The 16031-nt window shown below is 41.3% G+C and overlaps 1 protein-coding gene across 3 annotated transcripts in view; it reads right to left on the bottom strand.

The window, feature by feature from the left end:
• Window positions 1-16031, bottom strand: part of shank1 (SH3 and multiple ankyrin repeat domains 1) — a 106342-nt gene that overhangs the window by 38796 nt on the left and 51515 nt on the right. Inside the window, exons 4-13 of one of the 3 annotated variants that reach the window (XM_034711866.1) lie at window positions 15072-15275; window positions 14113-14184; window positions 13773-13881; window positions 7132-7286; window positions 6314-6481; window positions 4028-4144; window positions 3493-3570; window positions 2727-2793; window positions 1965-2134; window positions 673-794 (exon numbers count right to left, since the gene is read on the bottom strand). In XM_034711866.1, coding sequence (XP_034567757.1) covers window positions 673-794; window positions 1965-2134; window positions 2727-2793; window positions 3493-3570; window positions 4028-4144; window positions 6314-6481; window positions 7132-7286; window positions 13773-13881; window positions 14113-14184; window positions 15072-15275 — 1262 coding nt within the window. Of the gene's footprint in view, window positions 1-672; window positions 795-1964; window positions 2135-2716; window positions 2794-3492; window positions 3571-4027; window positions 4145-6313; window positions 6482-7131; window positions 7287-13772; window positions 13882-14112; window positions 14185-15071; window positions 15276-16031 lie in introns of those variants that run through there. The other 2 variants (XM_034711864.1, XM_034711865.1) reach the window with 2 other exon arrangements.

Genomic DNA, 16031 nt, shown 5'->3' with positions numbered 1-16031 from the left:
GAAGTAAAACCATACCTGTTATAAGACAGACTCAGACTCAGTTTGGTTTGGTGATTTAAAGAATCATGCTTTCCGAAATATCAAACAACTTCCCCACAAAAAGAAAAAAGTAAAGCACTGAGTAACTTCTACATTTAAAAACTCTTACAGTCCTTTAAAGCTGCAGTTGGTAGGATTGGAGTAAAAAAAACTGTACTTATTTTGTGCTGTGTTTAGCAAAAAAGTCATAACACTGATAAACAGCCATCAATAAATGAGGTATTTTGAGATTAAGGTGAAATCTCTGTATTTTCCTCTGCCTCTATACTCAGCAATCTATAAATTCCAATCGCTCCAGTCAGCTCTGACCAATCAGAGCCACTCTCCTGATTGGTCCTCTTACATCGTCCTGATTGAGCGTGTGCTACGATCTGTTTGTGGGCGGGGCTTACAGGAGCAGAGAGGGGGAGGAGAGGGGTGTAGTGGGAAATCTCTCCCTGAACTGATGTTTATTCCAGGACTACCAACAGCAGCTTTAAGATCTTGACTCGACCAGGATAATTAATCATAAAACACTGTTTTGGATTCTTTTAGGACCTGCAGACACCCTGCAGGAAGTCTCAGGAGCACTTTGAGGAGTCCAACAGGTGAGAGATTCCTGTTTATTGAAAGATGTCCAGCTTTGCCACCCACCCTTGTCTCCGACTCTGCCTGCTGCGGTCCTCTTTGTCCCCGATCCTCCCTCTGGAAGGGGAGCGCGTTCGTGCACCTCTTGGACTGCTGGAGCTCCTCAGGGTGCCTGTTTGCTTATAGCCCTGCAAAGACCAGAACCAGAGAGAGGTGGACCGGAAACCTTCTTACTGTGAGGCAACTGAACAAAAAAAGTGCACCACCAAATGTAAAAGTGCATGCATATGATCGTCTCAAATTATTGTACCTACATACAATAATTTGCATGTGTAATATTAAATTACTACCATGATTAAAAGAAATTAAATCATACAAAGTATGAACACGTTTTGGCACAAACTATACTTACCGATACGTTTACACTTACATTCAACTGCAACAAAGATATAACAGTAATAAGGTTTGATTTTAATTACTTTGTAAACTTATTTCAGAGCATTGAATATGTTTCTGTGAATTCTGAGTCAACCATGTTTCTTCTTCTCTGTTAACTTCCCCCGGCTTCTCTATCTGTCTGATTAATTAGATGAAGTCTACTGAGGCGGGTAACGACGCCATTCAGAGCACACAATGTTTATAGATAATATTGACATTCATCAAATATATAACATCATAATGATACACCCGGCTCATAAATCATACACTTTTATTACATGGTGTTGTGTGGTAATGGTCCTTCATTCAGAAAGAACATCAATCTTAAAGACATGACGACGAGAGTCACTGACTTCTTTTGGTTTTTTTCTGCAACATTACTCGTTTTAACTCGAGCACATGTGCATGTCGGCTTATGCAACAAAGAGAGATAGATACAGGTCGCTGCAGTGAGTACTGCTCGCCACCAGAGGTTGATAAAGGTTGGACATTATACTATACTGTCAATCTAAGACTCTGAATTTACAAAACATTTGATATCTAACATCTTTGATTGAGAATAGATCTAGACAAACCACTCCAGGAGAAATCACAGTCAAGTTAAGCCCCACAAAATTAAGCACTATTATCTATAAAAGCAGATTAAATGTGTGTAGTGGACTCATGCTAAGTGGATAAAAACCTCCCACTAAGACGCATCCTCAATAGAGACTAAACAAATGTCCGTCCCATCACATCAGCAGCAACTTCAGCAGCTTCTAAACACATGTTCTACCTTCTTGTATTTAGCTTTCAGTTTGCAGTTTGTCTGCTTTCTGCTACAGTGTTTGTGTAACTGGGCACAGTTTTTACTCTGAGAAAACTGACTTTGAGGTGAGACTGCTCTGTTAGTAACACTTTTCTTTCACACACACACACACCTGCACAGAGACTATGTTGGTCCCCGGGGCATTGGGCACTGCCATCCAGTCGGGCAGGTTCATGCTGCTGTCACTGTTGGCCCGGAGGAAGGGATGTGGGTGGGGTATGGCGAGCGTCCGGGCACTCTCTCGCCTCTGGGGGGCGTACTTTGGAGACTCCACAAAGGGAACTGGGAGGTGAAGGAAGAAAGGGAAGAGTGAGACACAGGTGAGCGTAGGGTAAACTATTTTCGCTTGACCGCTGCTTTTCTTTGTAACTGCACTTATTTAGACTTCAGCTTCAGGAGGGACTTGGTTTGGGAACCTGGTTCACGTCCCGGTGCAGACCAAAGTATGGAGGTTGGTTTGGTTGCTGAAGAGGTGACAGTTCACCTCCTCAGGACTGGCAGGGTGCCTTTGGTTGAGTCACAGAACTCTTTTCTGTGTGCAGCCACTTCACTCTGATGCATGTTCAAAGGTTCCTGTTTGTGCATGTGTGTGTATATTTCAGCCTGTGTGTGTGCAGCATGAACAACAACAACACCTCAGGGATCAATACAGTTCATCTTCTGATTTAAAAGTCATTCTAAATCTTAAAACTACTTCATAGAAGATCTAACGTGACATTGCCACACATACCTAAGCACTATATGCTTTCTATTTCTATTTCATAATTGATTATCTCTAATATTTGTTCATTTAAAGCCTAATCTCCTCCATGTCTGATTCATTTTAGATCATTAAAGCTTCAGCTACTTTAGTGAGCTACTTACAGCTACTTACCCACATCAGTATCCCGGTGGTTTTTGATTATTTCTCCCAGCTCAAAATGGCCGGACATGACAGCCACCTGATAAAAACACACATTCATACAATACACAACATGTAAGAGTGCTGCAATGTGCTCCCTGTTGTTCCTGCAATGACTATAGGTAGCTTCAGGTATGTGCTTAGTAAAGGATTATTATCTATATCTTGTGAAAGTCCACATTTCAAGAGACCTTTTTAATGCACAAAATCAGACTTTAACCTCAGTACACAGGAATGATGGCTAATCTATACAGAGACACACAAATAGTGATTTATGAAGGTTATAGGATATCTGTTTCTACAGAATAAGGAGGTAATAATCTGCTGTTTTCTGGAACAAGAATAATGACACAAAAATATGAGTCCTCTCCTGAGCGAACACAGTTTTGCATTCTTTCCACCTTTGCACTAATGCTTTTGATAAACTGCACAGGTCAGTGAACAATCCAGCAAACTCTAATGCTCTCCCTGTGTTCTCTCCTCCACACACACACACACTCACACACACTAACACAACCGATCGTCTCAGCTGGCTCTTTGTGCACTGACAGAGTTAATGTATCCAGATTAAGGGGTCACACACAATCCTGCCACCTGGGACCTCTGTGTGCATAGCACCACAATAATGCCTTAAAGTGAAATTAGGCCCCGGCACTTTCTGCTACGTTAACTTAATAAGACAGTAAAGCATACAAACAGCCAACATGCATAATTAGCCAGCCACGCAGGCAGCCATTACCTGAAAGGGGGTCTGCCCACTGTTGTTCTTTGCGTCTTTGTTTGCTCCCCTGTAGAGAAGGATTCGTGCACAGCTTTCCTGCAACAAACAGTGTGGATCAACATGTTTTATTATTACATTTTGACATAATAGTTATGATTAAACTTATAATAAAGGATGTAGAATCACTGATTCATGCTGAAATGCATGGGATTTGTTCCAATGGTTTGCTGCTGGATATCAAATATCATAAAAACATGCTTTAAAAGGTGAGTTTGGTGCAAATGTAAAGATCTTACACAGACATGTCTAGTCTCTGAAATCTTGTACTCAATTCTATGCAACAATATTCAAGCTTGATGGTCAAGAAAAGTTATATTCCATGTTCATTTGACCTGCTTTGCTTTCACCTTTAAGCTTTTAAGATAAACATTGTTATTGGAATATTTTATGCCTAACATAAACTGATGGAATGTCTTTTTTGTGCAAGTTAGTCCAAATATTTAAGGTGTTAAATCATACATTTTTCTCTCTGTAAGCACTGACACTAATGTACCTTGTTGTATAAAGCACAGATGTGCAAGGCAGTGTTTCCAGAGGCATTCTGGGAGGAAGAGTCCGCACCGTAGAAGAGGAGATGCTCCAGGTGCTGCGAGTTTCCATGCTGACAGGCCTACAGAGGGAGAGAAAGAGGGGAGAAGTATTTTTAATATCAGGAGGTAAAAACAAGGCAGTCTGAAGAGTCAAACAGGAAGGATTTATTGGCTGTTTAATAAAGAAGAAGAGAGAGGCGGATGAAGAAGAGGCAGTGACACAGACAGAGGACTAAGGCGACTGTTATGAAGTGACACCACATTTAATTAACACCACCTCCGAAATCAGAGGGCGAGAACACAGTGAGGGAACACAAGCCGGGTCCAGCGATAACAATAATCTGAGAGCAATGACAATGATGAGGGAAATTTGACAATAAGGACGCAGACGGAAAACAATGCAAATCATGAGCATAACATAAAGGTTCGATCAGGAGTGATTTCATAATTATCACAAGATGAAAACTCCTCACTGTGCCTTTAAAAGAACGACTATGATACGTTTTTATTCAGTGGGAACAACAAAACCATGTCAAGCTGACAACGAGAGCAATTTGTATTTCTAATCAACAGGTGACTGTAAATTGAGTAAGATGGACCCTGGCCTATGTTTCAAGTGAAAGGCGTATCCAGGCTCCTTATATCATTGCCTATGGGAATGTGCAGAGGTTCAGAAATTCGGGGGTCAGTGGTTAGCTTTGTTTCTCAGATTACCTCAACACCTATTACTCTAAATCCTAACATGTGTTTGTTTGTTTCCAGAGAACTGTACTCTGCATCAAAGAGAGAACATTATGGTGGACCTTTGTTACAGGCGAGGCTTTAATTGCATTGTATTGGAAGAATGTGTGTCGCCCCTCTCTTGGTGGATGGTTGAAGGAATTGACAGCAAGTTTAGCTCTTGAAAAACGTACCTATGTTGTGAGACGGAAGGCTTCTGAGTTTTTGGATATCTGGGAGACATTTTTGAATTTTATACAAAATGTTGACATTGAAGAAGTGCTGGAATTGTGAGGTGATGAGGCGAAAGAGGAATGTATGAAAAACTCAGATGTGTGCCAGTATATTTAGATTTTGTATTTATAATTTTTTGCTGCATTTTAGTATTTTTATGTATTATTATTTTTATACGTTTTTTTTAATGTCATTTTATTTATTGTAAGGTTTTGTCTGGAGTTTTCTGAAAATGTACTCTGATAATTTAAGCGTTACACTTATTTATTTATGTATTTTCTACATTTTCTGTAGGTGTTTTATGTGTGTAATATTCTGCCAATATTTTTTGGGGGGTGTTTTGTTTTTTCTGTATGTTTTGACACATTTAGTTAATACCCTGTAAAATGTGAAAATCAATAAAACATATGTTCACAACAGATGACTTGACTTTATGACTTTACAGACAAACAAAGAGGATACACATTCTTGAAGGTGAATAAATCTGCCTGCAGGGGGCTGAAAACATTAATTATTTATTATAATAAGTTAATTATTTATTCAGTTTTTTCTAATACTAAAGTCAATGCATCACAGAATATGCCCATTTTGTAGCCATGGAAATATTCACATTTAAAAATGCTTCACTTTAAAACATAGGCTTTTCCTACTGTCAGTGTAAGTGTTAAATCTATGAAGCACATCCCACTCAACACACCTTCACACACACACACACACACACACACACACACACACACACACACACACACACAGTCTGCAGTAAGATGGAGGCTCTGAGTGTCCAGGAGAGCTGATGAAGTGTGGGTGATCTCACTGAGACGGAGCGGCTGATACCTTTACTTTTCAGTCCACTTCACTGTGAGGCCACAGAAGCAGGGTGGGTGAGATGAAGGGTGAAGGGTGTCCGAGGTGAAAGATGAGAGGTGGGATGAATGGTTTGAGACGTACACAAGGACACACTGGAACACAGAGCACACTGGTACATTACGAACAGGATGCGTGAGAGGTTGTGCAAACTACAGAAACTGAAACCCCAAATATCTCAAGGCGTGACTTGGTTCCTCTGCTTTTATACCACAACCTCAAAATAGACACAAATTAGGCTGCTGACCCCGTTAGTTTGAAAGATTCTGCCCAAAGCTCCCTCTCACTAAAGTTTGCTCTTGTTTTAAAGCAGACTTAACTCTATACACAGCAACTGGTTGATAATACAGAAAAGATCAACACTTGACTTTACGATGCAGCCCACCAGAAACCCTCTGAGGACTCATCTGTGGTTTTTAGAGTCCACGTACCTGATGTGTCTCGTCCCAGCCGTTCTCGTCCCTGATGCCCAGCTTGGCGTGGTGGTAAAGGAGTGTTTCACAGCATGAAGTGTCTCCCCCTGTCAGCACAGTGTGGTACAGCGGCGTTAGCCCTCGCCGGTCCTTGTAGTCCGGAGATGCACCCAGAGACAGAAGGACCTGCAGGAAAGATAAGGCCAGAAGTAATAAATGCATTAACAGTGCAATAAGTGTGCAATTACTACACTGCAGTACACTAACAATGACTTTAACGTGCTAACAAGAGAACAATAAAAAATGCAGCAAGGACAAATGTCTTAATGTGGTTTCCAGTTTCAGGTCTCGGAATATTCATGGAATTTTAAATCAGGATTGGAGCACGGAGCCGGGGGTTCAGGGGGGTCATGCAGCTCCTCGGGGGGAGAGAGAATCAAGTATTCAGTCAGAGTCTGCTGCTGTAAATCTTTACGCTGTTCAGCAGCTGTTTCTTTTCTTTGTGGGGAAACATGATCTCTGACGACACGGCACATGTAATTATCTCTGAATGAGTTTCTCTGCATGTGGATGTGTGTCTTATTGGCAGCTCAGGAGCTGGAGTTCTGGATTAACTGAACTTTGAACCAGAGAGTCTGAATGTTAATACAGTTTTCTTCTTGAGTAGATCTGTTTTTTGTTTGTGTGCATTTTGTTTGTGGACGTGAGTGAACTGCAGATTAATTCTGTCTTCTGTCTGTCTACACATTCTGGTCTATGCTCTAATCTTCTACACCTCCTCTATGAAACCTCCTTATTTGAATGATAACAGTGTGACAGCGTGTGTCATTGTTTACCAGCAGGGCTGTATGGCGGTGGCCTCGCACAGCCTTGTGTATCGGTGTGAGTCCATCTTTGGAGCGGAAATCGATATGTGCCCCTCCTTCCGCCAGGACCCGGATGGACTCGCCTCCACCGGGCTCACACTGCACGGCGAGGGAGAGAGGAGTCTCTGACGGACACACAGGGAGAATCAAACACAGTTTTTTAATGAGAAGGATTATTCTGGAGAAGAGGTCCAAACTTATTTGCGGGGCCCTGGCTGAAGAGTTTGCACTAAAGGAAGACTACTTGAATACTTAAAACTTTTGAAACTTCTCCTCCTCTGTCCTTGCTTTGAGGTTTTGCTCTTGAACAGCGGCAGGTTTCTCCTTGCAGGTCAAACAGAAAACAAACAGCGAACTAAACAGCCGTGTCAGCTGCACAGCGAGAGGAATTTTCTTGTAAACAAAAGTAATGTTTGTGTTTCTGAAAGTCAGAGTGACTAACCTTGAGGTAAACATTCATCCTGACTTCATTTCTTTCCTATAAAACAAACCTACATCTTGTACGGTCCGTGTTCTCACTAAAGACTGCAAATAAGATAAACACTTGTAGTCTTCATCATTTGTGCATTACCACCAGCTGTTTGTCTGAGTACAGGGTGGAACCAACAACAGGATTAGTGCAGCTTGTACAAGCAATGTTTTTGTGTGTGTGTGCCATGTTTTGTTTGGATACCAAATTTGATAGAGGATGCATTCAGAGGGAGCAACAATCTGAGGCAGTGAGTTCTCCTGCACACCAGGAGTGCCTACATGTACCATAATGCATTGCATGTAATTCGCTGCAGCTTACGCCTCACTCTGCCACAACTTTAGGGATATGTATTTTGACTCTTATAAGCATCCAGTTAGCTGCAACACTGTGGTATTACTTCTTCAATAACATCCTCTGAGTCTGCACACACACTTTGTAGTGCACTTAAAGCTAAAGGCAGAACAGTTTTGTAGCTAGTTTGCAATGCAAGCAGAGGCAGAGACTACAAATCACAGCTGATAGCCTGAAGATTTTCAGGATGATCAGAAACATGAAAATAGTGATAACAGACTTCTATTCACACAACGAACCAGATTTAAAGTAAGAAAAAGATAAATATCAGTAAAATTATTTGAAAACATTCAAAGAAAATACATCCAGCTCAAGTGAGGAGTCGTGAGCTGGTGATGAAGCAGACTCACATTAATATTGTAAGTCTTTTTGATGTCTTTTTAAGAATGAAAACTGTCAGTGAGAGGACCAGTTGTTTCTATTTCATGATTTTATTTGCCTGTCACCTCTGTTGCAGAGCATGTACCAGATGAGTTCACAAACAGCACGCTGCAGAACTTGCCTTATCAAACATTTTAAAAGCCAAGAATTATTGCACCTACGAAATCAATGAAGAAGACCCCAAGATAGACCAATCACCACAAGCACGAATCAACCTATTTTGTCCACAGGGGGCGCCAAATGCAAACAACCATTGCACCGTTTTAAACCATGGACTGTATAAATAATGCACGTAGTATCCGTGACGTCACCCATCTGATTCTGAAGCACTGTTTGAGGCCAATCGTTGGTGGGAGCCATATTGGAAATGCTGAACACAACTTGAGAACTTAACTTCTGTCAAGCAAGTATGACGTAAAGAGGCGGGATTTGAGCTTCCTCGCCAACAGCTACAGTGTTCAGTGAAGTCAGCACTGTCAATCAAGTAAGATGTGCCTCTCATAATGGAAAACTCCTAATCTTAATATCTTCTAATATGTCGCGTAGAAAAAATAATAACCCCCCATACAGTGTGTGCCGATCGAGAAATGAGCAATCCACACTCGTCTTTTGTACCAGGCTGTAAACATGTTTATTTCTGCTGTAAAGATCGGCTCTTTGAATGAGTGTGTGTGTGGTTTCTGGTACTTCCAGAGACAGCCTCAAGCGGACACTCGATGAACTGCAGTTTTTAACACTTCCGCATTAGCTTTAATTCTCACGGCCGGAGGTCTCCGCTTGTTTTAAACCCTGGTTGTTATAAGATAAAGTCGGACTCTCCACAGCTTTATAATTCTGTTTGTATTGTTTTCAATCTGCCGTCATCTCAGCTGTGTGCGTCTAAATCTACCTCCAGGCTCAAAAGATTTTTATGAAAGCTGTTTTTTAAGACGGCAGAACTAAAGCATCATTAGAAGAGGTTTTAGAGACTCACTTTGTTCAAAGACTCCAGACTGTTAGCAAAGGATAAAACTGATTTCATCGCAAACCCCAACATCAGAGCTTGGATTTAAGTATTAAATCAACTCAGCTGCAGAGTCTGAAACAATTCAACCCGCTGTAAAGATTCCTGCGTATGTTCACACTCATCTCCGCTGAGATATCATGCAGCTGAAAGACTTTCATGCAACAGGTAGCATTGTTAGCTTCCAAGTAAAGACTGAATCAGCTTTGCTCTGGCACTCTGGTAAAAGTGCTGGCATGAAGTGTGGCAGTAAAAAAGATGTATTAAAACAAGTGCAAAGCTGTGTCACAATACTTCCAACCACACTTAACCCACCTGCAAATCTTCAGCAACAAAGTTCAATGACTCCGGGAAGAATAACGGCGTTCAGAGTGTCAAACAAGGTACAGAGTGCTGGCTGCCATGGAGACAAGAGTTTTTGGCAGAGAGGAAAACGACTGCGGGCTTTTATCTCCCAACAGCTTCTGTGGATCTCAGGTACAGATAATCTGGGGGAATGTTGTGACTGCTCTCCCTCTGAAGTTGTGGTGTCAGGATGACTTTTGGGGATGCCCATTAAGCAGTTCTCTTGGCAGACGTGGATGCGAGCTCACACTGACAGGAGCCATGCTGAATATGCTCAATTATTTTATGTCCTATGAAAGTCACTCAGTGTGAGGCTCCGGCTGGATGGGAGAGATGAGCACGTCACATCTAACAAGGAGAGATGTTCAAATAGCGGTTTTACCTTCAGACCTGCTTTCCCTGATTCCTGTTCTGACAAGTATCAGTCTGATTAGAGCACAATATAGAAGGGGCGTAGCTTTAGGATAACAGTGCTAATCCGATACCAATAATACTTCTTACAGGGATACACAAACTTGGTATGAGCTGATATTTACCCCTTTGACAGACATTGGCAAATAAAGTGGGATGCATTACTGTCAGCAGGCAAAGTTCATGTTTGTGTCCTTCAATTTATTTGGTTGCACAGTTAAGATCCGGTATTCTTCCTCTGGTCATTGAGGTTGGTTGATTTTAAAAATATCCCAGAAGAAAACAGACTGTGAGTTTTGTGATTTGAGTGAAGTGGAATTCTCTTTTGTACTGTACAAACTATTATGACCTCAGAGAGATATTGTTTCAAGAAATTACCTGTAAAAATCCTGAAATATTGAGGTGGACAGATGTGCAAAAACTAAATTGGTTGTTTAATTTTGACGTGTTTAAACTCAGTAATTTGTTTCAAAAGCCTGGAACAGAAGACAAAATAGTCTTTTTAAGAAGTGTGCATTTTTATTTTATTTTTTTATCTTTTATTCTGTCATAATTTTCTCTCTCAGTTTCCTCACAAGGAATGATCATGCTGTGTGCTCTTGTAAACTCATGCAGGCTGGGCATTTGATTGTATGCATGACACAATAATAAATTAAAAACTTCAAACTTCAAACTATGCTAAGCTAATATATCTGCAAATTCAAAGAGGAGGGTTTTTCTCAGTAGGCAGAAGTAGTCTCTAAATTTTGTTGTTATGGTCAAACGTGAAAAGATGTTGCATTGTGGGAGGATTACACCGTCAAACACGCTTTGTGAGACATGTTGCAGTCTCATTTGAAGAGGAGGGACTACAAGCAACAATTTAAATCAAATCTCACATCTCATTTACAAAACAGACACAAAGAATAACAAAGCAAAACACAGCTGAATCAGTATTAAATTATTTTCACAATCAGAGCATCTCTGAATAACACAACTTCCTCTCCAAACTGAAGCCTTGCAAACTGTACACTGTTAAAACAAATCCAAATTGTTGTCACTTTTCTGATTTTGACAAACATTACATCCCTGCTTGAGTCACACTCTTGTTGTTTGTTGGTGTCACATGATAAGTTCCCCAATTTACCATGATAAATCCAGGGTGGAAGCACTTTAATCTGAAGCTCCAGTTTTCAAAGAAGAATTAGTTCCTGGTACCAGTTGATTATTTTTAGGGCTAATTTATTTTACTATTTGATCACCGTGTAAAGTGGTGAATCCTCCAAAACCAACAACCCACTGCTGGCAGTGCTGCAGGAATTTCCAATTCTGATTCTGTAACAACTCCAGTTAAAGTGTTAAAATATCCACTTGTGTTGCACCAGCCTTGGAGCCTGATAGTAGGTGATATCTTAATACAACCTCACAGTGAAGGAAGAAGAGAAAGAGTATCTGAAGCCATATGAACATAACTAATGACCACTAGCAGATGAAGTGAATAACATGGATTAACATGGATTGGGCGAGGGGTGAAGATATGAGCGACTTTAAACAGGGCCAGATTGTGATGAGTGGATCAGAGCATCTCCAGAACTGCAGCTTATGTGGGGTATTCCCTGTTTGCAGTAGTCAATAACTCCCATAAGTGGACCAAGGAAGGAAAACTGATGAACCAGGGACAGGATGTCAGAGCACCACAGTCTTTACGGGGCAGTTTAGGGACCAGAGCCAGTCATGGTGCTCATGCCGACCCTCCATCCACCACAAAAGTGCCTACAATGGGCATGTGAGCTTCAGAACTGGACCATGGAGCAAAGGGAGAAGGTGGCCTGGAGGAACATGACAGATCACTTAGTGTCCAAAGTCCCCAGATCTAAATCCAATCAAGCATCTGAGGGATGTGCTGGAAAACCACGCACACATCTTCAGAGGTCAAGAGGAGTCCATGTCTCGTCAGGTCAGGAAAGTTAGGAAGGTGGAAATAATGTCACGGCTGACCAGTGCATGCAGCTATGATTCAGTTTGTTCTGCATGGATTAAGCTGGTTTTAGAGCACACCTAAGCTTCAGTACTAATATAATAAAATGATTACATTTTTGCATGTTTTAATTAAATGCTATTATTTAAAAATGCTCAAATGAAGAACGTTCCTCTCATTTTAGATCCCCACTCTCCTGATTTTGTAACACCACCAGGCAATGTTTAGGTGTTTTATTCCACCATGATGCTGGTGAGAGGGGTTCATCAGGGCTCTGCGTCGCCCCCTGGTGGTACGTGGCAGAGGTGATTTTCACACCTGAGATGACAGGCTGTGTTTTGTGTTTTGACACTTGCTCCCCGAGCGGCTGGAGTGACACGGAGCAGCACACACAAACTGTAAGTGAGCCGTCTGCTGCGCCCCCCGAGCTCTAGCGGCGTCGGAGGAAAGCCATCAAATTGTGAACCGCACTGGCACTGATCCTGGAACGGGTGTCAGACCAGCATACTGCAGAGCTGTTATTTACAGAGAGTTTAAAGGTGTAGTTCATATAGCGAAGCCAAAGGTCAGAGCAGGGGCAACAGTGTTAGTTTGACTTTAAAAAAAACAGAGGGATGAACAAAGAGAGAGGAGAAAATGTGGGTATGAGAAAAGATGGATGAAATGAGCCGTTTCCAAAGACATCAGAGTCACTCTTAACTCTAATATTCAAAATAACTGTACGTTTAAATCATCTGGGTTTATATCTGTCCGTCTTATTGTCCAACTTTAAACAATAATTTCAATGTTTGGAAGGAAGTACGTTAAACTCTGTGGTCCTGATTCCTTAAACTCTTTCAGAATCACACTTTAAGTTATGTATTCAATGTTTTCAGTGTGCATAATTATCAAGGTGTCACTCAAATTACCAATAAAAGGCTTTCAAATGGAAGAGATCTCTAAAAAACCTGTGCAGCACTCCACTTCAAGCATCTTGACTTTTATTAAAACTCCTGTGAGGAACTTTTTGGGGGTACCTCTTCTTTCTTTGCAGACCTTGTCCTACAGATCTAAGTGGTCAAAAAATATCATCCTGCTGTCTGTTAACACTGAAATGCATCACTCGTTTCCAATATCTGCTCTGAAAATGTAACAGGGCTGTTTCTGGAGGTTTCAGCTCTTCGCCTTATCTGACACCAACCCCCCCCCCCCCCTGGCAGCGAATACAGGCGTTAAAATAATCACTCAGAAGGATGAAATCTTGCCGCTAAAGGTCTTGTTTGGTTTTTTGGGTCATTTGATTCTGTTTCATAACAATCAAAAAACTCCTCACAGTAGCTTTAACTGTCTCTTCTCTGATTGGTTGTTGGATTTCACCTTCATGAACCTCTCATTTTCCAATAAGCCACAGTATTTGTCCCTGTGAACGCAGCATTTTGGCCGTTAAAAAGTCTCAACATAAGACTCAAAATGTTGGTCAACATGGCGGCTGCTCTTTGGGAAATAAGCCACAAACCTGAGGCTTAACTGTAACGTGATGAAGCTTGACTTTGCATGTGATGATTAAGACGAGTAAAGAACTTTATAAACTGTGCCTTAAGTATAAGTGTAATCCACACTGTTATGATGTTATGGTAGATGTTTCAAAGACGTGTGACTCTGTGGATGAAGCGAGTGAGCTCAAAGATGAGAGAAGCTCTGGCTCTCCTTACCGCCAGTGTCAGAGTCCTGGTAGTTTGGGTCAAGGCCTTTGTCTATGAACTTCACCATCTTGTCCGTAGCGCTGGTTTGGATATAATCCATAAATTTCTTCAGGCTGGCCTGCGTGTGGAGAGAAAAAGTGCTGCTGTGAAGAACTCATCCTGCGTTAAATGTGCTGTTCGTGCAGGCGACGGCACACAATCACATGGTGCACTACACACACAAAATAAAAAGCACGCTCAGTGGAGCCTGTGTATACAATAACAGAGCCAGGCATGCTATACAGTATTTATGTCAGTGTTCCTGCACATGGCTTGTACATTCATATGACTGAAACATGCAGCTGAGTACCTTAGTGTGCAGTTTGGCCAGCTGCTTCTCATCCAGATTCGTCTGTTTGTACACCCTGGTCTTGTATCGGAACTAAGACCCAAAGAAAAAAGAGACAGCAAACAAAGAGTTAATCCCAACACAGAGGGCGTTTGTCCTTAATTCTCTTAGCTTCTGGCCTAGATCCACAAAATAGGGCCTCCAGATTTATTGTACGGGGAAGCTTTATCTGGTTTCCTTTACAAAAACCTCCTCCCCTGCTTCACTGAAGACAAGAATAGTGAAAGAAACGGTCTGGCGTTACAGTGGTTTAAAGGCGATTTGAAGCCTCCGCTGGGTCGTAATGTAGCATGAAAGGACGGAGACTGAACGGGATGGACAAGAGATTAGCAGGTGTTGCACTAAACAGGGGAGCTGTAGAGTCCTTTAAAGGGCGTCTGAGACAAGGTGTCAGTGAAATCAGCTGTGAGGTACTTTCACAAAGTAGTAGTATATCTCATCTTCTTGCCATTTAAAAAAAAAACTCTCCTCCTGCTTCCTTTTGACTAGTAAAGGCACGATCACTAGAATTTAACCAGGACATTGGTCATCTGATAATAACAGCTGACATGAGCGTCCTGCAGGTGCATCAGTATCTGAGCATGTTTCCACATATACGCTGATATAAAATCTCTACTTGCACGACATTTAAGCAGAAAACAACACTTGGATGATGTGTGAAGTACTCCAAAGTGTTACTGTGATGTACGTCATTTATTTTAGATATGAAATAAACTGGATCATGTGATGTGAGCCATAAAGCTGGAGGTAAAAGGAGGACAATCCTTCTCTTCTGCACTGATCTTCTTGCTCTAATAAACAGGATGCATCTTTGTATTTGTACGTGCATCACACAATGCCATAAATAAAAACATGTAAAGATAATTCAAACATCAATTGTTACTTTAAGTCACTCATCTTCTGACTGTGTGGACTCGTACCTCCAAATATGGAACCCCTTTCTCAAAGGACTGGGGGTACTCTCTGAGCAGCCTCTCCTCTTCCAGGAACTTGGCATCATGGCCGTCGGTGGCGGGCTGGAAAAGGCCGTAGTTCAGGACGTCCCGCAGAGATTCGGTCAGGGAGCACAGCACCTGCTGCTTGGCCTTCCACACGGTGGCATCCGGGTTGAACCGCAAACATTTCTGCAGGACAGACAGGAGGTGGTGCTGCTCAGCTGAAGGGAACTTTAATCAATCGCTGATTAAAAAAACACTTTCTTATGCAGCTTTATATGGAATAATATACTGTGGGAAGAGCTTTAAAAAGTTATGTGGAAGATAATTTGATGACATTAGAGATTAAAGCAATAAAAGCAAAACCAGTTAAATATCTAGAACACAAGTCATAATAAAATTGAGGCAATAAATCTGGCCTACAAGAACAGGTTCTGCAGATAATAAAGATGAAGCCAGGCCACTATCATTGTGCAAATCCATCCAGACACCGGAGCTCATGACCCAAACCTCCTGAATGCATCTTGTAAATTCACAAAAAATGCTTTCAGGGAAGTGCAAAATGAAAATCAAACACACTTGTTCTATACGATTTGTTTGGTGGATAATCTGTGCAGATGCAACAGATTATTATCCAGATATTATTATCCAGATTCTTGAACTAGATGTGAGGAATTTAGGCTGTAATCTGCTCAAAACGACAGAAAACAAGACCAGTGTTCAAAACACAGGGCTCCAAATAAAGTGAAACAAAAACTGAGTTTTTAGGAAATTAAATTGAAAAAGAAAATATTTGATATTAGCTCCAATGGTCCTGTTAATGTGGTTCAGAAGCACGAGTTGATGCCTCAGTATAGAGAATTATCTAAAATGTTATATTGAAGTCACAGAGGCGTTTTTTGCAGACAATAAAGCACAACTTTGGATGCAGTGTTTTTGAATGGG

This window comes from Notolabrus celidotus, chromosome 20 (assembly GCF_009762535.1).
Source record: "Notolabrus celidotus isolate fNotCel1 chromosome 20, fNotCel1.pri, whole genome shotgun sequence".
NCBI classification, from domain to species: domain Eukaryota; kingdom Metazoa; phylum Chordata; class Actinopteri; order Labriformes; family Labridae; genus Notolabrus; species Notolabrus celidotus.
Note: the sequence above shows the minus strand (reverse complement) of the source record. Positions and strands in the feature narration are given on the sequence as shown.